The sequence below is a fragment of the Epithele typhae genome, assembly GCF_022376455.1.
Source record: "Epithele typhae strain CBS 203.58 chromosome Unknown BXZ73scaffold_32, whole genome shotgun sequence".
In the NCBI taxonomy this organism is placed as follows: Eukaryota; Fungi; Basidiomycota; class Agaricomycetes; order Polyporales; family Epitheliaceae; genus Epithele; species Epithele typhae.
Genome location: NW_025954223.1, coordinates 266342 through 291369, shown reverse-complemented (window position 1 = coordinate 291369; position 25028 = coordinate 266342). Strand labels below are relative to the sequence as shown.

General features: G+C 59.6%; 10 protein-coding genes across 10 annotated transcripts; 5 read left to right on the top strand and 5 right to left on the bottom strand.

The window, feature by feature from the left end:
• Nucleotides 1-1135: 1135 nt before the first annotated feature.
• On the bottom strand, nucleotides 1136-4927 carry BXZ73DRAFT_78440 (uncharacterized protein; the record flags this gene model as incomplete). The annotated part of the gene is made up of 10 exons (XM_048022883.1): nucleotides 1136-2484; nucleotides 2555-2941; nucleotides 3004-3501; nucleotides 3524-3773; nucleotides 3972-4064; nucleotides 4089-4163; nucleotides 4217-4424; nucleotides 4478-4647; nucleotides 4737-4833; nucleotides 4869-4927. 10 exons carry the CDS (start codon nucleotides 4925-4927, stop codon nucleotides 1136-1138), a joined length of 3186 nt encoding a protein of 1061 aa, XP_047876803.1.
• Nucleotides 4928-6144: 1217 nt separating this feature from the next.
• On the top strand, nucleotides 6145-8251 carry BXZ73DRAFT_48681 (TAP-like protein-domain-containing protein; the record flags this gene model as incomplete). Its single annotated transcript, XM_048020100.1, has 9 exons — nucleotides 6145-6281; nucleotides 6338-6506; nucleotides 6565-6620; nucleotides 6677-6952; nucleotides 7009-7124; nucleotides 7173-7258; nucleotides 7308-7461; nucleotides 7516-7874; nucleotides 7940-8251. 9 exons carry the CDS (start codon nucleotides 6145-6147, stop codon nucleotides 8249-8251), a joined length of 1665 nt encoding a protein of 554 aa, XP_047876802.1.
• A 239-nt stretch (nucleotides 8252-8490) lies between these two features.
• On the bottom strand, nucleotides 8491-9643 carry BXZ73DRAFT_102503 (uncharacterized protein; the record flags this gene model as incomplete). Its single annotated transcript, XM_048015260.1, has 3 exons — nucleotides 8491-9172; nucleotides 9228-9527; nucleotides 9579-9643. 3 exons carry the CDS (start codon nucleotides 9641-9643, stop codon nucleotides 8491-8493), a joined length of 1047 nt encoding a protein of 348 aa, XP_047876801.1.
• Nucleotides 9644-10373: 730 nt separating this feature from the next.
• On the bottom strand, nucleotides 10374-12305 carry BXZ73DRAFT_90670 (NAD-P-binding protein; the record flags this gene model as incomplete). The annotated part of the gene is made up of 9 exons (XM_048025709.1): nucleotides 10374-10471; nucleotides 10531-10871; nucleotides 10923-10932; nucleotides 10982-11043; nucleotides 11108-11214; nucleotides 11276-11338; nucleotides 11416-11525; nucleotides 11582-11609; nucleotides 12288-12305. The coding sequence occupies 9 exons, from the start codon at nucleotides 12303-12305 to the stop codon at nucleotides 10374-10376; spliced, it is 837 nt and encodes a 278-aa protein (XP_047876800.1).
• A 1035-nt stretch (nucleotides 12306-13340) lies between these two features.
• Nucleotides 13341-14444, top strand: BXZ73DRAFT_78436 (Osmotin thaumatin-like protein; the record flags this gene model as incomplete). Its single annotated transcript, XM_048022882.1, has 6 exons — nucleotides 13341-13492; nucleotides 13558-13627; nucleotides 13700-13798; nucleotides 13863-13929; nucleotides 14006-14272; nucleotides 14332-14444. The coding sequence occupies 6 exons, from the start codon at nucleotides 13341-13343 to the stop codon at nucleotides 14442-14444; spliced, it is 768 nt and encodes a 255-aa protein (XP_047876799.1).
• Nucleotides 14445-17277: 2833 nt separating this feature from the next.
• On the top strand, nucleotides 17278-18142 carry BXZ73DRAFT_78435 (uncharacterized protein; the record flags this gene model as incomplete). Its single annotated transcript, XM_048022881.1, has 6 exons — nucleotides 17278-17365; nucleotides 17423-17497; nucleotides 17572-17583; nucleotides 17643-17795; nucleotides 17862-17982; nucleotides 18052-18142. The coding sequence occupies 6 exons, from the start codon at nucleotides 17278-17280 to the stop codon at nucleotides 18140-18142; spliced, it is 540 nt and encodes a 179-aa protein (XP_047876798.1).
• Nucleotides 18143-18885: 743 nt separating this feature from the next.
• BXZ73DRAFT_48682 (Aldo/keto reductase) lies at nucleotides 18886-20399 on the top strand (the record flags this gene model as incomplete). Its single annotated transcript, XM_048020101.1, has 5 exons — nucleotides 18886-19197; nucleotides 19372-19596; nucleotides 19657-19897; nucleotides 19954-20243; nucleotides 20307-20399. The coding sequence occupies 5 exons, from the start codon at nucleotides 18886-18888 to the stop codon at nucleotides 20397-20399; spliced, it is 1161 nt and encodes a 386-aa protein (XP_047876797.1).
• Nucleotides 20400-22714: 2315 nt separating this feature from the next.
• BXZ73DRAFT_48580 (thaumatin-like protein) lies at nucleotides 22715-23859 on the top strand (the record flags this gene model as incomplete). Its single annotated transcript, XM_048020084.1, has 7 exons — nucleotides 22715-22803; nucleotides 22861-22867; nucleotides 22935-23223; nucleotides 23303-23395; nucleotides 23452-23541; nucleotides 23603-23686; nucleotides 23747-23859. The coding sequence occupies 7 exons, from the start codon at nucleotides 22715-22717 to the stop codon at nucleotides 23857-23859; spliced, it is 765 nt and encodes a 254-aa protein (XP_047876796.1).
• A 150-nt stretch (nucleotides 23860-24009) lies between these two features.
• On the bottom strand, nucleotides 24010-24443 carry BXZ73DRAFT_102498 (uncharacterized protein; the record flags this gene model as incomplete). Its single annotated transcript, XM_048015259.1, has 2 exons — nucleotides 24010-24114; nucleotides 24171-24443. 2 exons carry the CDS (start codon nucleotides 24441-24443, stop codon nucleotides 24010-24012), a joined length of 378 nt encoding a protein of 125 aa, XP_047876795.1.
• Nucleotides 24444-24472: 29 nt separating this feature from the next.
• Nucleotides 24473-25002, bottom strand: BXZ73DRAFT_102497 (uncharacterized protein; the record flags this gene model as incomplete). Its single annotated transcript, XM_048015258.1, has 3 exons — nucleotides 24473-24649; nucleotides 24718-24761; nucleotides 24825-25002. The coding sequence occupies 3 exons, from the start codon at nucleotides 25000-25002 to the stop codon at nucleotides 24473-24475; spliced, it is 399 nt and encodes a 132-aa protein (XP_047876794.1).
• Nucleotides 25003-25028: the final 26 nt, after the last annotated feature.

Here is a 25028-nt window from a genome sequence, read left to right as displayed (position 1 = left end):
ACCCTGGGAGCGGCTCTCTTGGGCCGCGTGGTGTGTCTGTTTCTTTTCCTGTTGTATTTTGGGTCTCGTCCACATCTCTATATTCTTCGCCCTGCGGTCTCGTCTTCCTTCATCACTGTACGTCCTCCCCTTCTCTCTCCCACTGTTGTTGTACTAGATACTAGAGAGCCCCTCCATTTCGGACCCGCGCCACTCACACGCGTGTCGGCACCGGTGCCGGCACGCAGCTGTGCACGCTCGTCGATCGCCTGTCCCTGCTGTGCCAGGGCTGGGGCCGGGCCTGGGGCCCGGACAACGCGATGCACACGAGCGGCGGCGGGCACGTAAATTATTGACTTCGCATTGCCCCTCCCATCCCTACCCCCCACCCCCGCGCCACCATCTTCACTCCTCACTCCGTCCCCGTACGCGCGTCGTACACCTACAACCACTATCACGCCCCGTCCTGCTTCTGCGCACTCTCGTCTGTTGTTGTAGCACTAGTCGCGGAAGACACGCACGCACGCCTCATCATGTACCATTACGCCCAATGCCAAACGAACTTGAAACGAGCTTTCCATGGCGCAGTGCAGCATCAGCCTGAGCTCGTGAGCTGCCAGCTTTTGACGAATTGTCTCGGCAAGCCCATAACATGGAGCCCGTCTTACGCCGCGCACGGACGCCGCTCAAGCGCTCAAAGCCGGTCCCTTTTCGTGCCGCCAGTGCGCGTCAATTGATGGCGCTCGCTGCCGCCGCCCGCGTTCGAGCTTGACTCTCTGTGCGGCTTTGCGTTCTACTTACCTCCCTCGGAACAACCACACGCGCCTGCGGCAACAAACTGACGAAGAAACGATCTTCTCCGATATCGAATAGAAGGAAATACACGAAGGTTCTGGCATAAACTTTCGGCGTGAAGTGAGTGCCTCCTGTGTGGACCGCGGTTTCGGAAACACGACCAGGTGCTCGTGCGCATGTTGCTGGCGAAAGCATGGAGAAAAAGGCAGTGCCGTGTCCACCGGTGCATTCGGAGCGTGCACTGCGAGGGCGGTCGGCCGCAGTGACGGTCGTCGCTGCTGTCGATCGCGCCGGTTTTTCTTCTGCATACTGAAACTTCTATTCGTCTTCCGTCGCTCCGGATATACCGTTCGCCGGCCAGTCAGTGGCTACGGGCGGGGCCATCATCGGTGTCCAGCTCGTCTGTGGCAAGCTGGACGTCCTCGGTGCGGTGGAAGGACACCACCCCGCAACACCCCGCGCTGCCCACGACCGACCCGTCGTCGGTGAACGCGACCAGCTCAGACAAGTGAGTGTCGAGGCGCCGCAGGCGGCGCGTGCGGCCGTCTCGCGTGCTCCAGTACCACCAGTGCGCGGTGGGTCTCTCGTCGTGGCGGGGCCAGAGCCACAGGCGCGTGGGTCTCTCGTCGTGGGGTTGCGGGTGCAGAGGGATGAACGCGGCGGTGGTGGAGAGCGCGGTGTCGCGCGAGGGATACATGTCCCACGTGGTGCGATGGCACGTTTTCGGTAGTCGTCTGTGGACGCCCGTGGCGGTGTTCTCGACACGGAGAGTTGGCTGGGCGAATGAGTCCGAAACGTCCGGGTCTTCGAGCAGGGCCCGGGTGCCGTCAGAGGACAGGGCTATCACCGGGGAGCCTGCGAATATCTGCGAGCAGTGATCTCCGCTCACAGCGTCGTCGGCTGTTCCGGAGATCAGGAGGTTGTTGGAGAACGTGAGCCCGAGGACACTATAATCGTCGTCCTCCGGATTAGTACAACGCAGCGCGACGCTGTGCAAGGCATCGTGGAGGACATGCGGGCCGTGGAGTTGGACGAAATGAGGACGGGACGTTTCGGTGTCCAGATCCCAAACGACAGTGAAGTCTTTATATTGGCGGTCAGATTCCCAAACGAGGATGTGAACGAGGATGTGGCGGCCTTTTGGGGACGCTGATAGGGTCCCCCCGAAAACCTTGAAGTCGTCTTTTACAGTGAGAAACAGGGTTTCAGGTAATCTGAGCCTGCGGATGTGCTTTGCAGTATCGGACTCAAAGATGTGGACATCCCCTCTATTTCCCGCCAGGACAACGACGTGTGCTTCGTCGGGCGACCAGATAGCTTTGAGAGTGTCTCCGTATCCCAAGTCTTTTCTTGCCAATATCTCAGGACGACCGTTATGATGGAGCAGGCCAGGAAGCTTGAATATGTTTAGCTGACCCGAGGGGGCGTGCATCAAACGGGTGCATGAAGGAGCGAAGGAGAGCGTTAGCCCACGTCCGACGGCGTACATGAGGTGTTCAGAGTCGAGTATTGGGTACCAGTGCTCCATCACCGGATCTCCAGAGCCAACGTCCCAGATGATCACCGATCCGAGGTATTTGATTCCATTATGGAGTCGGCGTTGCCTCAGGCTGGGACTCGCCGCTTCGCTGGCTGCCCACTTGCCATCAGAGGAGAAAGTCAGCTGGCGAATGGGCCATGCGTGCCCATACGATTGATTGTGGTGGGAAACTGCGAGCGTGCCGCATTTACATCAGAAGATCGATGATGAGGTGGAAGGAGGGTGATAAAAGACACTGACGAGGGTACTTGAACACAATTCGTAGCAGTCCTTGCTCATGTAATGATGGGAAAACCTGTTCCAACAGTGCCCTCCATCTGTCCACGTGGTTTTTCATTGCGTCTTCTACTACGCAGGTAATTCCATTCACCCTGAGAGACTCGTGATGGCGCACGAGTTGGGAGAAAGTGGAACTCATCTCTGCGAAACGTGATACTTGCTCGGTACTGAGCCAATGTAGGGCAGACGGTCTAAGCAGCAAGTCCATAGAGCGCAGGGATCGTGGAAGTTGTTTTTCTGCGAAGGAGAATTGCAGGAGAGATAGCATCGACTGTAAAACTGAGACGTCGTCTAACTCCAGCCTCACGGTGAGATGTACGAGTACCGAGAAGTCTGTGAAGGTGACTTCTAGAAGCGGCGTTAATTAGTACTCCGTCCTAAATCGGAAACATTCATAGAACACAACATACCTCCAGCCAGAGCAAATTGGGTACCCAGAGTGAGATGCACGAGTGTAGCTGCGTTGATTGTGAGCAATCCTCCTAGTCCAGGCGCCGGTCCGAAGCCTAACCCAGTGGGTGCAAGCTGTGAGAGGGTGCATTGAGCATCGAGCAGTACCTTGTGGTTCACCATGTAGAATCTCACCGCGATCCTTTTCAGCCGACTGCACATCCGATTTGTGGTGGTGATGAGCGACCGCTCCATGCTGATAGGGGTATCAACGAGGCGAAGCTCCTCGAGGCCGGGAAACCCGCAGGCCAGGCGTGCGACGTCCAGGGTGGAAACGAACCTACTGCAGTCGTCGAAAACGATCCTCTTGGTCTTGTTGTAGCGTCTGAGGGAGCCTAGGAAGTGTCTTCCTAGGTTCCCGCGGATGTTGAGGTCTCCGGAGAACTCCCAGGTTTTGATATGGGCGAGATACGGAAGGAGGACAGCGGGAGCGGCGTGGGGATACTGCTCATAATTCCCTTCGAGTCGAACGGTGCTTACGAGCGAGCACAGGATGGGTGTGCGCTCGAGCGCGGCACGGACGGAGTCCAGCGAGCGGGGGCTCGAGACTGTTACTCGGTGCCAGATCAAGAAGCGGCACCTCGGGAGCCAAGCGCTGCAGACCCTTGCGCAGATTGGAAGGGCCCACAGGTGGTCCTGGGCTTGCAGTTGGTCTAGTATTTCTTCCGTTACTTCGATAGGTAGGGTCAAGGATTCCATCGGGGGAGCTGAGTGCGATCGAGGAGGGATCCTGGTGGATAAAGGGAAAGTGGGGGTCCTGAGAAAAAGTATAGCTAACACCGATAAGCGCGGCGAGGAGAGCGATTGCTCTGAAACTCGAAGTTTTGATTCCGGTGGCCTCATCTTCAGCGAGCAAGACTGATAACGGCAGAAACGAGCGCATCAAGTACACAAGCAGACGTACCCACAACTTGCAACGCTATAGCACCGCCTTCTCCTTCCGCGCCTTCTCCTCGCTCACGAACCGCCCCTCGAGCCCCTCCACAACCTCCTTGGCAATCTTGCTCCCCAGTCCGCCCTTCTACAAGAACGGGTACGAGCTGACGCGGACGCCCTCCGCCTTCGTCTGCGCCCGGAGCTCAGTGATCGGAGGTACGGCGCGATCGACGACTCGGGCATCCTGTGCAACGTCGACGTCAGCGAGTGGGTGAGCGAGGTGAAGTGCGAGCGCACGCACGCAGTGAAGATCTGCTGCCGGAACAGCCGTTCGCTCGGCGGCAGGAGCAGCAGGAGCGTGGCGAGGCCGGCGAGAATTCGCTCGAACAGCTTCGGGATGCCCGGGAAGACGCCCGGGATGCCCTCGAGGTTAGCCAGGGCGCGGACACGACCGTCGCCGCGCGAAGGCAGGCACCATCCAGGCGTCCGGGGCGATGTAGAGCACCTCGAAGAGCGTCATGCGCTCGCGCGCGGGCCTTGATCATCTCCGTCATTCACCGGAGCGTCTTCTGGCGGTGCTCGAGCGGCTGGTCGAACGGGGCGGCAAGCGCTGGAGGCGTAGGTGATGTCCGCGCGTGCGCCGAGTTCAGAGATTGCCGGAACGAGACGGGGGGAGGAGCATCGTCATGCGTGGGGCAGATACCCCCCGAGGTGATCACAAAGTCGCACTTGTTCACGAGCCGGCCTGCAGCTTCGACGCTGCAGCAGAGAGTTGTCGTGAGGATGTGAGCGTGGCTGAAAGCGTGAATGGACGCACATGTGTATCCTCTTCGTTGCCGGCGGGTGTGATCTCTATCCGCTTCCTGACGTCATTGGGCGGGGCGAGGGCGAGGGCGTGGGCTGGAAATCGCGACCTGCATCGCGCGACGTGGGTGCGGAGGGCACTCACAGGTCGATTCCGTGCTCAAAGTAGAATCGCGCAGACCGCGCCAGTCCCGCTCGAGACATTCCCCGACGCACGTCAAGCAGCGCAGCGGTCGATGGCAGAGGGACGCCGCACGGACCCAGGGGCGGACCGTGCTTCGGATGTATTCCAGCTCATTCCGTTCGGTTTCTCTGTGACGAGATGCCCCCAGCTGTGAAAACGGGATCGGGCGACCAGCTACCCTATATGTACGGGTCTGAAGCTTGAAGCTTGAAGCCCCACGAAATCCACTTCCCCTTTCTCCTCGACTCTCACTCTCTGTCCGCGCGGCCGTCTGCCCCGTTCAACGTTCAAAGCGCATCCGATAGCCGCCCGTCTCTCTTCTACTCTCTCTAGCTTGTCACTTCACCTCTCGACGACTCCATCCGACTTGGGACAACAACTCCAACACTTCAAAAAGGCTGGAGACTGGCACGGAAAACGAGAGCTCACCAGATCATGAGCGCCGCCGCCGCCTTGATGTACCCCTCGAGACAGCCAAGTCCCACTGCGGTCACAGCCGCAGTTGGTGGTCACGCGGTTGAGGGCGTGGAGGTCGCCATCGTGCGCTGCTAGAACTTGAAGGCGAGGGTGCGTGTCCGACTCGAATGGCTGTATAGACTCGGGAGTGTGTTCCAGCTCGTTACATGCAAGCCCTTGAAGCTGCCGCCGGGACCAGTGACTAACGTAAGCGCTCAATCCACGTGGGTCCAGCCACAACATAGGCATTGCCGATGGCAACAGTTGCCACCCAACAGGGACATGGAGGAATCGAGGATTTCCGAAAAGCACAGGTGATTACCACCAGCTTCTACGTCGTCGCTCGCTGAAAGAGGCACTGACACCCGCCGCAGGTGCCAAGTTACGCACTGCCAAGCAGTGTGAGGAAGACGAAGTGCAGTGGAGATCCCACTCCGAATGGCGCACCCACGTCGAATCCAGGTTCCACATGGGTGAGAACATCTCCGCATGCGTCGCTCCTTCTCGTACCACTACTCACACCATTCATGAAGCCGGTTAGACGTCGCGCCCCATCGCGAATGTCCTTTTCGGAGCTCCGACGTGCGACCGCGCGCTGATCAGTATCACGCCAATTCGAAACGGGGAGGCAAAGGTACATATACGACAGCCAACCTGCGATGTCTTTCCCTTCTCGCTTCTCCTACGTACCCACGCCCCCTCGTCAGCCGCCGACGGCCTTTATTAGCGGTTCTCCCGCCTTCGCCTTCCCACCATGGCCCCCATCCGCCTTGCCTTCGCCATGCAAGCCGCGCTCGTGCTCTCGACGCTTGCCGCCGCCGCGCTGCTTTCGCCCGTCAACGGCACTGTGGGCACGATCTCCTGGGCCCCGTGCAACACCAACGACACGCTTCCGAACGCGGAGTGCGGATACGCCATGTCGGTATTTGATCCAACAGGGCTTTACGCAATTACGTGGCTGACATCACGTTCAGCGTGCCGCTCGACTACCAGGATCCCAGCAAGGGTGTCGCCAAGATCGCCCTTGGGCGGTTCAACGCGACAAGCGGCACACGCAAGGGCAGCATCTTCGTGAATCCGGGCGGGCCTGGTGGCGCGGGAGTCGGGCTCGCGACGCAAGGAGGCGATGCACTCCAGTCGTTGGTGAGTCACCCTCTACTAGGCCGCGCGCAGGCGTGAACGCTGACCGAGTCAAATCCAGGTTGGCGAAGAATGGGACATCATTGGTTTCGACCCGCGCGGGATCGGCCAGTCCGAGTGAGAACTTACTGTTTCGCTGTAGATGGCAGAGTACTGACGCAGCCCTGGTACAGACCCGCAGTCGCGTGCTTCCCAAGCCCCGAGGCGCGCCAGGCGTTCATCGCGAACACCGTCATCGACCGTTCCTTCGACGTCGCGGAGGACCTGACGGACCCGATGACCCACGCGGGGCTGGTCCAGCAGGAGCGCAACCGAATCGGCCTCTTCAAGTCGCAGTTCGCGGTGTGTGCGCAGACGATGGGCGAGCTCATCGGCTACATGGGCACGACGCTCGTCGCGCGCGACATCGACTACATCACAACGCTAATTGACGGCGAGCACGCTCTGTTGTACGTCTTTGCGGCTGCTCAGGGCACGCACGAAGTAGCTAAATGTGGCTCTGCAGGAACTTTTACGGGTTTTCGTACGGGACCGTCATTGGACAGTATCTCGTGAATCTGTTCCCTGAGCGCGTTGGTCACATTTCGATCGATGGGGTTGTCGACGCGAACGTCTGGTCCAGTATGTTCCGATCTTGGCGAGAATCGATTCGCGCTGACACGATTTCAGATGTTCCTCCCTTCCAATGGTTCCTGGGAGGCTGGCTGAGCTCGACGGATAGCGTGTACTCTATGCTCTTCGACGAATGCGCCAAGGTAAGCTTCAGTCTGCATCCCGACACACACCGTTCATACCTTGTCGCAGTCCGGACCTGCTGGTTGCGCGCTCGCGAAGAACGGAGACAGCGGCGCGGACATCATGGCCCGCGTGGAAAACTTCACCAACAACCTTTACACCGACCCTCTCCCCGTCCCGAACGCTACGCTCCCCGGCGAGCTCACCTTTGGCCGCGGCCGCTGTAAGTGCACGTCCCCGCGCCGCGTTTCCTCGTGCTCACCTAGATCTCGCGCAGTCTTCTGGGTCGACGTTCTCGTGAGCCCCACAGCATGGCAAGGCGCCGCAAGCGCGATGGCCGCCGCGCTCGCGGGCGACCCGACCGCGGTGCTGAACGCCGCGAACGAGAAGGAGCTGGTCGACCTCGAGCGCTCCGCGGTGACCTGCAACGACGTGCCGTCGTTCGCGGCGCCGACCGCGGAGCAGTACGCGGACGCGGCGCTCGCGGTGCTCGCGAACACGTCGCGCTTCGAGCTCGCGGTGGAGACGCACGAGCCGGACAACGGGTGCGAGTACTGGCCGGCGACGCCGCCGGAGCGGTTCGCGGGCCCGTGGAACAGCACGCTCAAGAACCCGGTGCTGATCGTCAGCAACACCGTGCGCCCCCTCCCTCTCCTCTTCTCTCTACAAGGGCGACACTCACGCTGACGTTGCGCGCGCAGCACGACCCGGTGACGTCGCTCGCGAACGGGCGGCAGGTGCTCGCGAACATGGGCGCCGCGAACGCGGGGCTGCTCGTCCAGGACGGCCCGGGCCACACGTCGACGGCGGTGTCGTCCTCGTGCACGGTCGGATACCTGCGCGCGTTCTTTGCCAATGGGACGCTGCCCGCGGCCGGCACGGTGTGCCCGATCGACGACCAGGATCTGTTCCCGGCCGCGCCGCCCAAGGGGGCGGTGGTGAACGTCGCAGTGGCCCCGGACTCGCTGAAGGAAAGTGTGCGGCGGATAGCGAAGATGGTGCTCGGGAAGTAGGACTCACTTGCTGTTTTTGGGGACGGATGTACGGCATCAACGCTTAATCTATCGCTGACGTCTTAAACTGCCTTCACAACAGAAAGGCCTCTGTTGAAGAGCCTGGCCGCCACCACCACGAGAGTCACTACACGTGCAAAATTTCAATTCCCGATGTCCGAAAGCCAGGACTCGACGGCTACTAATACAAACTCAAGAACGAAGTGCGCGGTTACAAATACAGGTTCTCGCCATGTCTGCTACACCCCCGCCCGCTGCTCCCTCACCGCGCGCGCCCACGCCTCCGGGTGCCTCCCCACACACGACTTCACGTGCCGCTCGCACGACGAGTGCCGCCAGAGCTTCTGCACCGCGCACCCGTCGACCGGGCACGCGTACCGCACCCCGACGTGCACGTTCAGCCAGTGCCGCCCGAGGCTGCCCACGCTCATCCTCCCCCCACGCGCGGCGCACGCCGGGTCCGGGCACGCGCACTTGTGCTCGCGCTCGCAGCGCGCGGACGGCAGCGCGCACGGGCGGCCGACGAACGTCGCGTGGTGCGCGCGCGCGAAGTGCACGCGCCACGCGCCGTCGGTCGGCGGCAGCCGCTCTGCGCAGTGCGGCACGGGGCAGGGGAGCGTGGGCGGGGAGGCGATGACGGGCTTGAGGGAGCGCGGGAGGTCGCCGTGCCAGACGCGGGGCTCGGGCTTCGCCTGCGGTTGCGCCCGGGGACGGTGCGGGGGCTTGGGGGTGGATGGGGAGTCGCGGCGCGTGGGGACGGGTGCGCGGGGCGCAGTGGTTGGGGAGGTGGAAGTGGAGGCAGAGGTGGAGGCGCCGCGGGAGGATCCTCGCGGACCAGAGAAATAGTGCGCCGGTGGCGCGGGGGGCTGGCCCTGGTGCTGGGGAATGGCGGCTGTTTGGATCTGCGCGCCGAAGTTCTCCCTGGGGTATCGATGAGTGCTCACGTCGGACGGGACAGCAGGCGAGCACAACGAACCATGGATGGTGCACGTTCGGCTGCCAACTCTGGGTCTGAGGAGACATCCAGGATGCCGGGTTGGGCTGCGGGTGTCCGCTGCTATCAGGCAGAAGCCGTGGGTCGATGTAAGCCATGTCGTTCTGCGGTGGCAAGGTGCTTGCATCGGCGTAACCTGTGCCGCCGTAAACCTCGCCTTGACGTAGGAAGGAAGCAACGTCGTCGTAGCTATACGAGCTACCAGGGAGGGAGTAGTAGTTTGCATACGGGGCCGACTCGTTCCACCCCGTCTGGTATTGATCAAACGGGATGCTGAAGAGGCTGGCATTCGAGTCAGCATATGGACACGATACATAAACACAAAGGACCTACATGGATGGGTCCATCATTTGCTCATATTGAACAGGGTATTGGGGATATTCCGCGTAGTTGGCCATTTCAGCCGTCAAAGGTACGTGAGAAGTGTAGTAGAGGGTGATACGCGGAGACGTTTCTCGAGGAGAGAACTCGACGGTGTTGCCTTCCTCCCGCCATATTTCCGCCCATTTTATGTGCGCGCCGACAAAGCATGCGGGAGTGTGGCCAGGAAAAGGATTTGGATGCAGGGAGAGGCACGGCCACACCAACGCGCGCTCGCTCGCGAAGTCAAGGAGCCTCGTGTCTGTGTTTTAGAGTCCGACAAAACAACCGTTAAAGTGAAGGTGGCCATTGTTCATACTGCTGACTTGATGCTTTCCCTTCTACAAGAGGCGCAAGCATTGACGTTTGTTTGTTTCCCATTTATCGCCCGCAATGGCGGAATGATGTTACTGAACGCGAAGACTCAGCGGTATAGAGATTGGACTTGGACTCAGTTACTTCAAACTCCGAAAGCGTGGCATCACTCCGTCATGAAGGTGGGTTGATGGGATCGCTAGATTTGGGGAGCCTCTGGCGCACGTCTGCTTTCTTCATCTCTTTACACTTCTTGAGTGGCAATGACAAGAATAAATCGTGGCCTAAGCCTCAGATCTCGCACAAAGAGTTTGCTGCAGTAATCTGTAATCTGTGTAGCGGCCTAGGGAAAGACGACCCCGTCAAGAACTCCGTACATGGTCATCAGAAACACAAGAAGCCAGGCCGTGGCAGTCGATGCACGACCCGCACCGCACCAGGAAATATCTTGGCTCAGAGGTTCCCCTTCAAGCGGGAATGCATGCCGGAGCCGTCGAGGATGACGTGGTTGCCAGTCACGTACGCCGCTGCGGGACTGACGAGGAAGAGCGCTGCATAGTGGTGCTCGTCAGCGAGGCATCCGAGAACTGCACCCCGAGTCGGTACTCACCGACGCCGGCCATGTCTCTTGGGTGTCCGATGCGTCCGAACGGGTTGCCCACAGCGAGTCCGTCCTCGCCGTGCTTCTTGATTCCGAATGCGGTCATCTTTGATGGGAAGACGCCCGGGCAAATCGCGTTCACGGTGATAAACTTGGGCGCAAGGGTGGTGGAGAGAAGGACCGTGAGGTGGTTCGCAGCGGCCTTGCTGGTGCCGTAGCTCCAGAGCCCCATGTCACCATCAGCGAGCTTGGAGCCTGTGGACGTGCTGAGGAAACCTGCGACCGAGGAGATGTTGATGACGCGTCCGGGATCGAACGAGGTGGCATCCTTGGCAAGGAGAGGGGTCAAGCTAGAGTAGGTCTTTAGGTCAGGTTTTGGATGGGTATATGGACGGGCTTACGCCGCAGTGACTGCAAGAAGTGGGTAAGCTCCAGAAGGGTCCCTGAGTAAGGGGCTTACGGTAGAAGATGCTCTTGACGTTTAGAGAGAGGATTTTGTCCCAACCTTCCTTCTCGGGAACACTGTTGGGGGCGTTGCATCAGTGTCGGAGCGCCTTGGATAGGGCGGCGACGAAACAGGCCTCACTTGGAATACGGAGCCCCCCATGACGCGCCCGAGTTATTGACCAAGATGTGTACCTTCGACTCTTGCTCCTTGATCTTGCCTGCGAGGCTGTCACATCCTGCCTTAGTCTGTCGCGCGAGGGACTGGTGTCAGACGCGTGGGGAGCGAAGAACTCTGGAAGACACGCACGGTCAGGTCTGCGACGACATAGTGGCAGCTCCCGGGACCTTTCTTGTTGAGCGCTTCACACATCTTCGGAACCCGGCACGTGTGAGCTTCTTCGCATCTCCGGGTGCCGCAACATTGGAGCACCACACAAAAGTACTCACGTCCTGAAGCTGCTTCTCTTTGCGCGACGCGATGTAGACTTTGGCGCCGTTCTGCACAAACGCGGATGCGATCATGCTCCCAATGCCCGACCCGCCTCCAGTGACAACGGCTTCAAAGAGCAACGCAGCTTAGCATCTGCGTTGGTCCGCGAACGAGGACACGCACCGACTTTGCCTTTCACCCCGAAGAGAGACTCTGTGGAGAAGTCTACGACCGCGATTGCGACGTGTCAATTTGCCGTCTATGCTTATTTTCCACCTTAAAGAGACCTTCACGCACCGAGAGATCCCATAATCCGTATCGAAGATGCCAATGTATCTGAGAGCTGAAGCGGATGCGGGGAAAGGAACAATGGTGTGCACTGTTCCCCGCATTGCTTACCCCGCACACGCTCCGGCATCCGGCTCTTCGAGAGGCCGAGCCCTGTCACTAAGCGCTGGTCCCGCCTCATTTTCCTCCTGCTGAAGAACCACCACCACCATTCCTGAGGCCTTGATGCCCTCTCTCTCTGTCTCCGATCCACCAAGAGGTCTATTTTAAAGCTCACAGGGTGGTGATTAAGATGCATCTCAGAGTAAAGACGAAGAACAGGGCAGCACAGACTCGAACATCCACAGGCTAGGCTCGTGGTTTTCAGAACACCGTGCGCATATACTCACTCACACTTCTCCATCAGTGCACACGGGAGCATCTCGGATGGAATGGAATTTGAAAACGATCGCACTCACGAAAGCATGGATCCGCTGGCACATTTGCGCAGCTCTGTTCAACCGAAATGGGAAGATCATCTAATCTTATCAAGCTTTCCAGCACTGCCCTTCACCAGCCACCGCGCGGTCGCGCGCTCGACGGGGGATCGCTAGCAACGAACCTTGGCTTCACTATTCATCCTCCCCCTGAGGCCTGAGTTTCGCCTCCATAGGCCTTGTTCACACATCGCGTACCCGGGCAACGTAACATTGATGTACTCAAGCTGCGCAACGCAGTCTTCGACCTCCCAACCGGTCGTCGAAGCGGCCAAGTTGAACGCGGTGGAGCTCGAACCCGTCTGACTTCCGAGGTGTGTCCGATGCTGCTTTACGATGTCCACCTGTGCCAGCCAATGTGCCATGTACACAGGCGCTTGTCCGTGGCCGTGATCGCCGCAATCAGCTGCTCCCACGCGCTACTGAACGATCAGGACTGCTCATCGTTTCGGTGGAGCTGTGCATATGGAAAACGCTTCGATATTATCCGCGCCATCTGCTTGCAGCTCATGTTTCGATGCAGATGCACACGGTGCAATCGCGTACGTCCCATCATCCATGGTATGCTACGCGGACGGTCACGAGAGGTATCTGGATGCTGGTTACGCAGCATCCAGACTCCTCTCTACCGTACTCCACGCCCTGGTATTTGATCGTGCTCATGGAAGAGCATCGATCCGGACTGGGCCAACGTCCTCCGCGTGGGTCCCCGTCAGGAAGTACATTCACCCATGCTGTGTACGACGGCGCGGGCGCCGTGCTGGCCTCCGCTACGGGCCCGGAATAGAAGATGTTCCATGCGGATCGCAGCGGAAACATCTCCGCACGTGCGATGCTTCACATCCATCACCACCCTTCACCACCTCGCCCACGACGGTCGGGGGGCGCCTGTGGGGGCTCGTGGCAGGACCCTGACTGTCCGTGTTGCAGTGGGTGACGACCACACTATGATGGGAGCGAGCCGGTCATGTGTGACCATGTATGGCCTCGAAGAGATGGGGATACGACGCGGAGACAAGCCGTCGGCGATCTGACGGCCACCGAACGAACCTGGCCCTGGGGAGCGAGACGTATAAAGCCTCGAAGAAATTCGAGTAGAAGACCTCAGAGTCCCCGACTCCTCTTGCAATTCCCTCCTCGACGTCTTCAGCCTCCCACTTCACCTCTTCGTCTCCACCATGAAGTCTTTCGCTGCTGCCGTCGCCCTCACCTTTGTGTCCGGTGCCACCGCCCGCACGTTCACCGTCTACAACAACTGCCCATTCACGATCTGGCCCGCGATGTTCACCGACCTCAACGCCGGCTCGGCCGCACCTAACCAAGCTACTGGGTTCGTCCGCTCGTCGTGCCACCGCTCACGTTCCCCGTCTGACCACAGCTCTCGCCCACGAATAGGTGGCAGCAGGACCGTTACCAGGCCGTCTCCTTCAACGTTCCCGACAACTGGACCGCCGGGCGCATTTGGGTGCGTCCGAAGACGCACTGGCGGAGCAGTGCGAACATCCACATGTGATACTGACCGCACGCCTTCTATCAGGGTCGTCGCGACTGCGACTTCAGCTCGAACCCGGGCCCCAACTCCTGCCTCGACGGCGGCTGCAACGGCGGCCTCGAGTGTGACCCGCACACCGGCACCGTACGTACACTCTGCCAATCCCGCCCACCACCCGCACACAGCTGACGTCATTGCGCACGCACAGGGCGTTCCCCCCGCCACGGTGGCTGAGTTCACGCTCTCCGCGGCCGGCGGCTCGGACTGGTACGATGGTGTGTCTCTTTTCCTCGTGCCCTCTGCGGTCGTGGCGGTCGTGGCTGACGTCCTCTCCCTTCCCCTCCTGTGTAGTCTCCCTCGTTGATGGCTACAACCTCCCCATGAGCATCACGAACAACGTCGGCTGCAACGTCGCGGACTGCCCCGTCGATCTCGGCCCGAACTGCCCGTCCGCGATCCAGGGCCCGTACGACTCGTCCGGATTCCCGGTCGGCTGCAAGACCGCGTGCAAGGCCGGTCTCGCGCCGGACCCGCGCAACGACCCGTACTGCTGCACTGGCTCGCACGACACCGCGGCGACGTGCCCGTCGTCGGGTGTGCTGTACTACAACTACTTCAGTGGGTGTTCCTCCATTGCGAGAGGGGACGAGGAGCTGACCACGCTACGTGATTCCCAGAGGGCAACTGCCCGAACTCGTACGCGTACGCCTACGACGAGTCGTCCGGCACCGCGCTCTGGACGTGCTCCTCCGGCCTCAACGCCGACTACACCATCACCTTCTGCCCGTGAGGCGTGTCTGTTGGTGTATGAACACCGTCACGATCTCCTGCCACCGCCACCGGTGGTCACCTAATTAATGCCCTTACTTATACCCGTTCCTGTCCCGTCCTTGCTACCTACACGACTTCCTTCACAGTCTTTACCCACCTGCTCTACGACCCCACGACCTTAATAAATACATTTCCGCTCACGCGCGATGGCTCCTATCCGCACGGTCTGCCACGTTCGACTTCGCCCTCGCTCGCTGAACGAAGAAACCCAGGAAGCGCCCTGCGTGATAAGAGCGCCTGTTTGAGACTCTTTTTGATCCCCGACCACCATCATCCTTCCGAATCTCCTGCTGATCGCTCAGGTTCTTTCGAATGCTGATCCGGATGGCAACTGCACAGATCCGGATTCCGTAGTGTGTATAGATCAGGGCCGCGCGCCCCAGCAGTGCAGTGCAGGACTCAGGTCTCAGTGCTCAGGGCGGTGCGGCGCGGACAGGACCGTATACAGTCAAACCCCTCATAGTGCATACCCCTCGGGAAGGCCCCCGAGGTATGCGTTATGTGGGGGTATGCAGTATGAGAGAAGCGCTCATCGTGGGAGACCCATTGACGCCCTTCTGCAGGGCGCCCTTTTGGCTGCTGGCGCGCGCATTGATCCTCACGCGCGCATTCCTCGTGCGCACATTCCTCCCGTTTGTTATCTGACCTCGCCCCCCCTACATAGCCTACATACGAGTGAAGTAATCAATGACTGCGAGATGATTTCCCCTGCCTGAAGAGAAGCTTGAAGGGCCGTTTGGCGCTCTTTCATCTACTTCTCGAGGACAGCAAGGCCGGATTAGAGGAGGGCGAGAGGGATATAGGGAGCATTGCGGAGGCAGGGAGAGGTGGCCGGGGGTGGGATCAAGTCGTGCGTGAGCCCCGGCCAGTCCCGACGGTTTGTGTGGCTATTCCAGGCTGTTGGCAGTCGGGCATGGAGGGCACATGGGAAAGTTATCCCGCATTTGGGCGGCATGCAAGGCATACATGTGGGGCGCTAATACTGATTATATACACAGGTATGCGTTATGGACCCCCCGGCCGAGGTATGCAGTATGCGGTATGCGGGGGGGTATGCGTTATGCCCCTATACCAACTCGGGAAGAGGCCAAAGGTATGCACTATGTGGGGGTATGCACTATCACAGGTATGCACTACGAGGGGTTTGACTGTAGAGGCACAACATGCGTACGTAAGCAGACACGAAAATAGGAAGGAACTGATGTGGGCCGGCTACACCTGCTGATCCGAAGGGTGGGCGCTGCGCGCACATGAGCAGGGACAGGGCGGCAGCGAATAGAGAGACGGGATGAGAGAACGCGCCAGCCGTATCGCGGTAGGATAAGCCGTTGCGGTACGAGGTGAGTGGGTTGAAGTCCGTGCGATTGGTAGATGACGGTCCCGGAACCGCGTGGCAGGGATCACAGCGTTGATGCATCCCGCGAGGGCGCGGGTTGTCACTCCAACACCGGCCTCCCCTTCTGTTTGGCACTCAGGAGAGTTTGACGGGGAAGAACGAATATCGGGTGGGAACAAGACCAGCTGCGCGGTCGTCTTGACACTCGCAACAGGTTACAACGTGCTCGCAGCTCTTCCAGCTCAGGCGTCATACTATGATTCATATGGATCGAATCGAACTGCGGTCGGCAGTGGTACTGCTTCGTTTCCGACTTTGCTTCTTGAAAAGGTCTTTGCCGCGGGGTTCCTTGGAAACGTTGACGAAGGCAGTACGTCCTCTCTTTCCGCTTTGCATGTGTCTGTACTGAGCAGCAAACGTTCCCCGTGCCCCCTGTATCATCGGTACCAGTGCATCACAGACCCACCCATCCCCCAACAGAAGCTGTGCATCGTGCCAGAACGTGCCAGTTCCTGACATGCTCATTCAAATGAACCAAGTCGATCCAGACCCGAAGTAGGACCCTCGTTTGCGTTGCAGGTGCTCGGTGTGACCCCTGATACACCAAAGTACTTTGCATCCAGACGACCAACATCTTGCAATCCGACGCTTCCGATATCTCGCTTCCGGATACTAGGCTCGACCACATGTAGACGCATAGTACTTCAGGCATATATTACTGGTGAGTGTTTCTACGAGTCATGTCAATCGAAGTAGCACTGATGCACAGGCTTGGTGCCGTGCAAGGTCGCTCAGGAATACAATGAAGGGTGACATGAAGTGAGCAGAGCCTCTGCCCCGCCGGTGCGAACTTCTATCGCTCCAGAAAAAACCACACACAGTAGACTGTTTATAGAGGACGATAGCACACTGGCATGCCCGATGCACAGCTGTACACGCCAGTGAGTCCCCATCTATGATTTCGACGATGAGCTGCCAGACCCAGCGGAACGGGAACATACAGTACGCCTGACAATCAGTCTTGATTTTACCGCATCAGATATCTATCTACCGCCGTGGGCTGTGCCATGCCAGTGACAGATTGGCCCCAGAAGCAAGAACGGCATAACACAAGTTTCGATTGATGTTGCATACCGAATATAGCAACTCGGACTGACATATGACATTCGTTTATTGCATCCTGACAGCGTTGGTGATTCCAACGCCCACCCCCTTCGGACATATTTGTTCGTTCAATGGGCCAGGTGCGGCCTCCTCTCGGCACTGTGAGCCGGCTGTGGGACTTTGATAACACCGATAACCTGTGCCACGGTGCACCGTCAGTACAAAACCCATCGCCGAGACGAGCGGGCCCCATTGCCTCTTCTCTTCCTTTCTACAGCCCGGCGCTGCCTCGAGTTCCCTTTTCTCCTGATACCTTATTTTCTTTTCATCCCTTCCGCCCAACATTCCAAACATGCAGTTCACGACCCTTACGACCCTTTTTTGCGCCCTTGTTCTCACCGCCCTTACTGCCAATGCCGCGGCAATTGACAAACGCGACAGTGAGTGCCGTATCACCTCACCGGACTACTCAGTGAATAACCATCGGCTCCCGACAGCGACGACGAACCTCGCCACAATGACTGTCGACCAGGACCAGTTCCTCTCGATGATAACCGCATCTGTGAGCGTATGTACGTACCATCCACACCTCCCTTTGTGCCATGTAGCTCACCATAGTATCGCCGACTGCTTTCCGGGAACATAGCGGCAACAAACGGTACGCCGCTCAGTCTCCACTCTCCTTCATATCATCCCACCGCTGACATCTTTACGCAGCTGCCGTGACGATCAACGTCGCCGTTCCCGTCGTCGTCACCCCCGGGGTCGGGGTCCAGGCCATGGCTACGCAACTCGCAGCTGGTATGCAGGACTTCGTGTTCGATGTCGAGCGACGGATGCTCCCTTCAGGTCTCTCTGCGGTGACGGCCAGTGCGTGACCGCCCGAATTCTCCCCACTTCCGCCGTGACGCTTACCCGCGCCGTCAATCTCCGTAGTTCACAGCTCGACGCCCATCCTCGAGGTCATTGCCCCAACAACAACGATCACGCTCGCCAACGGCCCTGGGCCAGTGAGCACCGCGGTGGTTGGCAACATGCCGTTCTTCGCTGCAGTCCCGTGAGTGCCGACGTTCTCTGAGCTTTCACATCTTTCCAACACTTGAGCTGACGGATCGTCTACATGCAGGAACGGCGCTATGGGTTCGCCTCGGCGCGCGTTCGTCGGCGTACTGGGAACACTCGGCCTGATTGCGGGCGGGGCGGCGATGGTGTTGTAAATGTGAAATTTTTGGCTCATGTTCGGGCTGTATATTTTATAATTGGAATGAAGAGGCCTTTTCGTTCGTCATGACTCATCACTGCCGCGGTCCATATATCTTCGGTCAACTCGCTATTTTCCCCGAGACCCGACATACGCGGATACCAATGGACAGGGTTTCATCGGGTGGTATTAAAAATGGCAAGACCGCCATAAAAGCAACGTTCAAGTTCACCATCGTTGGCGTGGAGATTAAGCGCTATCGGCCGGGCCGGGCCGGTGTACATATTGGACGCACGAGAATCTCGCCGGCGGGACTGAGCTGCGTCTCCCACATCCACTTGTTTCTCCCACATCCACTCCGGACCCGCGAACAGCTGACTCCCATTATCACCCGGCTTACTCATTATCACACCAGTTATGGAGTCGAAGCGAACACAGTGACACGTCAAAGGAGGGAACTCAATGGCAAAAGCTGCTCCGCATCCCGTCATACGCTTGCGCATAGCTTCCTGAAGGCAGTGAGGTGGAGAGTGAGTGATAACACAAGTGAGTTGGCCGCTTGAATGGGACCAGCGGTTCCTGTTTAACACGTTCAATCCGAATTGTACGAACAGACTATGCACGCATGTAGTACCTTGCCCATGACGTCGTTCAATATCGCGAGACGTACTTAAACTCCATCGGAGGCCCACATCCCGTATCAACACAGTGCCCTCCTTCATCGACCATCGACTACACCCTCACACCAGCCCTCCAACCATGTCGAAGTTCTGGCCCCCCGCACCCACTCCGCCCACGCGCCTGGGCAACTACCGCCAACTCTCGCCCCTCGCTGGCGTCCACGTCTCGCCGCTCTGCCTCGGGGCGATGAGCATCGGGGACAAGTGGGCGTCGGAAGGGTTTGGGGCGATGGACAAGGCGAGCAGCATGAAGCTCCTCGACGCCTTCTACGAGCGCGGCGGCAACTTTATCGACACCGCGAACGCGTACCAGGGCGAGAGCTCGGAGGAGTTCATCGGGGAGTGGATGGAGCAGCGCGGGATCCGCGACCAGATGGTTGTTGCGACGAAGGTGAGTGTATGCAGTGACCGCCCCGGGTTGTTGGTGCTCTTCCCCCCATTCGTGCGACTCGGTCGTGGTGACTTCGCGTATGGGTACGCATATATGCGCTACGGCGGGCGTACGGGCGTTGCTTTCCCATTACAGTGGAATGCAGCATGCTGACGCCACACTTATGTCCAACAGTACACAACGAACTTCAAGCGTAGCGACAAAACTATCCTACAAAAGGCTCAGTACGTGGGGAACAACCTCAAGTCGATGACGATCTCCCTCGAAGCGTCGCTGAAGAAGCTCCGCACGCATTACATCGACATCTTCTACGTGCACTGGTGGGACTGGGACACGTCCGTCGAGGAGGTTATGAACGGGCTGCACAATCTCGTCGTCTCCGGCAAGGTCCTCTACCTCGTACGTCGCTTCATCCCCAACGTCTGCGCGTGTAAATTGACCGGTTGCCGGGGCTGACAGGGCATATCGGACACCCCTGCCTGGATCGTCTCCAAAGCGAACCTGTACGCGCGGCTGATGGGAAAGACCCCGTTCGTGATCTACCAAGGCGCGTGGAGCATCCTCGAGCGCGACTTCGAGAAGGACATCATCCCGATGGCACGCTCAGAGGGCCTCGCGCTCGCGCCATGGAACGTCCTCGCGTCCGGTCGGATCCGGTCAGACGAAGAGGAGGAGCGGCGGAAGGAGACGGGCGAGCACGGTTGGTCCTGGGCTGGCTCCCGTCTCGCGCGTTGGTGCTGACCCCGTGGCTTCCAGGCCGCACGACGTTCAGTGTGGACGGAAGCTGGATGCGCACGCCGGAGCAGCGCAGGGTCTGCCTCGCGCTCGAGGAGGTCGCGAAGCAAGTGGGGACCACGTCCGTGCAGGCGGTCGCGATCGCGTACGTGATGCAGAAGGTGCCGTACGTGTTCCCGATCGTCGGCGGGCGCAAGGTCGAGCACCTGGACAGCAACATCGAGGCGCTGAACATCGCACTGAGCGAGGAGCAGATCAAGCACCTCGAAGGCGTCCTGCCGTTCAACAAGGGGTTCCCGCATAACTTCGCTGTGAGTCATTGGCTTGTATAATTTCAAGTGTGGCGGGCACTCACGAAGGCGGCCGGGATGTAGGGGAACGGTGAGACGTATATTGACATGATGATGAACGCAGCGCCATTCGAGAAATGGCCGCGTCAAGAGGCCATTCGCCCTTCAAAGAGCTGAACAGTACGAGCCTCGTGTCTGTAGAAGCCTCATGTACCACCGTTGGATCAATGCTGAAGAATACCATGCGTCGGAAACTGTCGATGGAGGTAGTGGCAACCAAAAATGAGGGGAACAGTTTTGCGAGCGAACCTGACCGAGGGATTGCCTTGGACGGACAAGGACTGTACGCGCCGTTTGCGATTGCATTCCGCTCCGCTGAATCCTGATACAAGATATACTATAAGGGAACAAGTCCTTCGTTCCTTCAATCCTCGCTCGGACGGATAGCCGGCTTCTCGAACTGCGCCGCTGATACGCACCCAGCTCCGCTGAGCGCGTATACTGTACGTCCGGCGCTCGTTATGTCCTCATCCGCGCATTACCATCCCGACCACCTCCGCTGTTACTGTTGCTACATTGCTTACATATGCACTAGTATATCTACCGTAGCTCGCCGTCGTCGCAATACAGCTTCTCTCGTCCGGTTTGGTGCCGGAGAGCGTCGTCTCACCCCAGTTTCCGTCTGCAGTCGCGTCTCCGTCTCGTTCTCGTTCTCGTTGTCTTGTCCACGCCCACACCCTCTCTCCCGCCTCTCTCTCCCTTCTCGGTGTTTCCCACTGGCGATCCTCACCCACTCGCACACCGTAGCGCGACCCCCGGGTTGCCCTGCACATCACCGCGTTCTTCATGTGCACGATGCACGACCTTGCACGGCTCGCTGTCTCCCTGTACCACCCAAATGAACTCTCACTCAAATTAAGCACCACACGGGGAAGACTCACGACAACGCTGTGCGGGAAGCCCTTCTGAAATGGAATAACGCCCTCAAGGCACTTGATCTGCTCCCCGCTCAGTGCGATGTTCAGCGCCTCGATGTTGCTGTCCAGGTGCTGGACCTTGCGCCCGCTATGCGCCCGCCGACGATCGGGAACACGTAGGCGTTTGGCGGAAGAATCGGGCCGATGAGCGCCAACCACTGGCCACATGCCGCTAGCGCCGAAACCGCCTCTGGCTCTCGCTCCAACCTCCTCCGACCGACTTTGGCGATCAGCTCGCTTTGATCTCACCATAGGACATCAAGCAATTACCCTATGCACCCCTGGACGCTCGTCTTTACGCGCCCAGCGCTCGGAGCGCGTTCCGTGCCAAAGCTCCCTCCGTGGGGCTCGAGCCGCCTGCCTCACAACTCGCGCTCGGATTCAGACGGACGAAGAAGAGGAAAATGACGATGCCGATGGAGAGAAGGGCGCTGCTTGCGCTTCCCTTCCATATTTCGGCTTCTCAGGCTGTCTTGCTGAGACGTCGGCCGTTGGGCCGTTGGAGCCTCCAAGACCATCGGTGCGTGCGTCGGTGCATTTGATCATTCTGCGGTGGAGAGGCGGCGCGCAGCTGGTCGTCGGGACTGTGCTTCGCGAAAGGGCCACGCTTGGCCCCGAGTTTTGGCGGAGGACGGGCGACTCACGCGTTGTATGGCGTGACGCTCACATTTGCCCAGAGCTTCGCGCGAACCTTCGTGGTACGTTCGTTCTTTCTTGTCGTTCTCGGTCATTGAAGTTTACTTGTGTAGTCTTCACCGGAAAGCACAGGCGGTGACGCGGTGAAAGCCACATTCTTTCCATTCCGCCGGCAGCCTCTCGTCATTCCTTGCAACCAACAAAGCGTCAAGAACGCGTCGTTGGCTTCGACGTGGCCCATCCGGCGTCTCTTGCGTTCCTTCTGACCTCCGGCTGGAATCCACCGTTGCAGCCGAGGCGAAAAAGACCGCCGCTTCCATTAAACTCTCTCCCTTTTGGTGGTGATTTCAAGACGTCATCGAACGTTTCTTGCGCCGAGAACTGGTGCGTGATGCGCAAAGGTTCTTCGCTTCGCCAGGCGCTCTCAGCTCATACTATCCGCGTCAGCGGTCAAGATGGCACTGCAACCAGTGCACACCTCCATTTCGAGCCGTTCTGCAGCGGTACTGCCAGTGAACTAGTGAGCTGTGAGCACCGCGTTTGCAATGGCTGCTTGCGTCGGAGCAATCATGCCTGAACTCCCCCATGTAGGACATTCGGACAGGCCGGCCGAACACCGCAAACCCCGAAACATCACGGCTATTAGCGAGGTTAGCCATACTCCAGTGTGCAGCGCCTCGGTCGGAAAGAACGTGCCCCGTGACGCCGCTCGCATGACCATCAAAGAAAGCCCGGCGATGGCGCTGCTGCCGACTCCTCCAGAGTCGCTCGTGAACTGGTATAAGAAGTGCATTGCGGCGAGCAAGGAAACACCACGAGTCCCCAGGATCTCAGTCTTCTCTCAGTTCGCCCTCCAACGATCACCACCAACTAGTCACCATGAAGTCCTCCTTTGTTGCTCTCGTGCTCGCCGCAGGTGCCTCCGCCCGCACCTTCACCGTCACCAACAACTGCCCCTTCACCATCTGGTGAGTCGGCACCCTTCGCTTCCGTCGTACTCATGCTCACAACCCGCCCCGCCACAGGCCTGCCGTACGAATCCCCGCTCATCCTCCACACCTACGCCCCCCGCTCACCCCCGCCCTCGCGTCCCCCACAGATGTTCACGGACCCGAGCTCCCCCGGGAAGATCACCTCGCGCCCGAACGGCTGGGTGCAGAACGCGCACTCGACCGTCTCCTTCGCCGTGCCCGACAACTGGCAGAAGGGCCGCATCTGGGGCCGGCGCGACTGCGACTTCAGCGGCCCGAACCCGGGCCCGAACTCGTGCGTCGACGGCGGCTGCAACGGCGGCCTCGTCTGCGACCCGACGACCGGCACCGGCGTCCCCCCCGTCACCCTCGCCGAGTTCACGCTCAGCGGGTCCGGGGGGCTCGACAACTACGACGGTGCGTCTGCGTTCCTCCCTCGCGCTCTTGCTGCTACGAAGCAGTGCTGACCGCCGCGTGCGCCGTCCTCGCCCCACAGTCTCGCTCGTCGACGGCTTCAACCTGCCGATGAGCGTCACGAACAACCAACAGTGCCACACCGCGAGCTGCCCCGTCGACCTCAACCCGAACTGTACGTCGTCCGCCTCGCTTGTGCCAGCGCGCAGGCATCGTTTGACGCGGTTGCAGGCCCCCAGCAGCTCAAGGGCCCCTTCGACTCGAGCGGCACCGCCGTCGGCTGCAAGAGCGCCTGCGTGGCCCACCTCGCCTCTGACCCCAGTGAGCTCCTCACTGTACTCCATTCCCCCTCGTTCGCAGGCTGACGCGCCGCCGCGCGCAGACAACGACCCGAACTGCTGCACCGGCAGCCACAACACCGCGGCGACGTGCCCGAGCTCGGGCGTGCAGTTCTACTCTTACTTCAGTGCGTAACCGCTGCGACGCAGACGCTCGATCGATGCTCACGATCGTTGACCTCCTGCAGAGAACAACTGCCCGGACTCGTACGCGTTCGCGTTCGACGAGCCGAGCGGGACCGCCCTGTGGACCTGCCCTTCCGCCAAGAAGGCCGACTACACCATCACCTTCTGCCCGTAAGAACTGGAGGTTGATGCAGACATCCGATAGCTTCGGATGACGACGCGCGTTTGAAGAACTACACACGATTGCTGTCATCTTGTACGACAAGGGCGAGGCCGTATGTTAACATTCTTGAATACGAGTACAGTTTGTTGCGCCACTACTTTGTCAGAAGCTCTCGAGGGTCTTCGACGGACGGATGGCCTGCTGCATGGGCCACTTCTCGAACTGCGCCGCGTTCTTCATCAGCCCGGTGTACGACTCGCCGTCGCCCTGTGCCTCTCGTGAATTCCCGACGCACACATAGAAAGGCAAACACATGTGCGCACCACAAAGTTGCGCGGGAAACCCTTGTCGAACGGCAGGACGCCCCCGAGGTACTTGATCTGCGCCTCGCTGAGCGCGACGTCCAGCGCCTCGATGTTGCTGTCCAGGTGCTCGACCTTGCGCCCGCCGACGATCGGGAACCCGCACGGCACCTTCTGCATCACGCACGCGATCGCAAGCGCCTGCACGCTCTTCGCCCCGACCTGCTTCTGCACCTCCGCGAGCGCCTGGCAGACCTGGCGCTCCTCGGGCGTGCACAGCCAGTCCTTCGCCATGGCGGTCCGTCCTGGCGACGGCGGACGGGTCAGGCGCAGACTCGCCCGGGGGAAGAGATGCGACGCCGACATTTTTTGCCCCTCATCTTCCGCCGCCCCTCTTCCTCGTCCGTGCGGATGCGGCCGGCCTGGAGGACCGTGTTCCACGGCGCGAGCGCGAGGCCCTCCGCGCGGGCCATCGGGATGATGTCCCGCTCGAAGTCGCGCTGGAGGATGGATGCTCCACGCGCCTTGGTAGATCACGGACGGCGTCTTGCCGGTCGGCCGCGCGTACTGGTTGGCTTTGGACACGAGCCAGGCGGGGGTGTCGGACACGCCCTGGCACGCCCGCAGATCATTCGGACCGCACACGCCGAAAGCGGGTCGGACGGACGTACGTACGAGGTAGAACGACAAGGTTGTGGAGGCCGCTCATGACCTCCTCGACGGACGTGTCCCAGTCCCACCAGTGCACGTAGGGGATGTCGATGTAGTGCGTGCGTAGCTTCTTGAGCGAGGCGTCGACGGAGAGCATCATCGACTTGACGCTGTTCCCGACGAAATGCGCCTTCTGCAGCATCTGGTGGTCGCCGCGCTTGTAGTTCG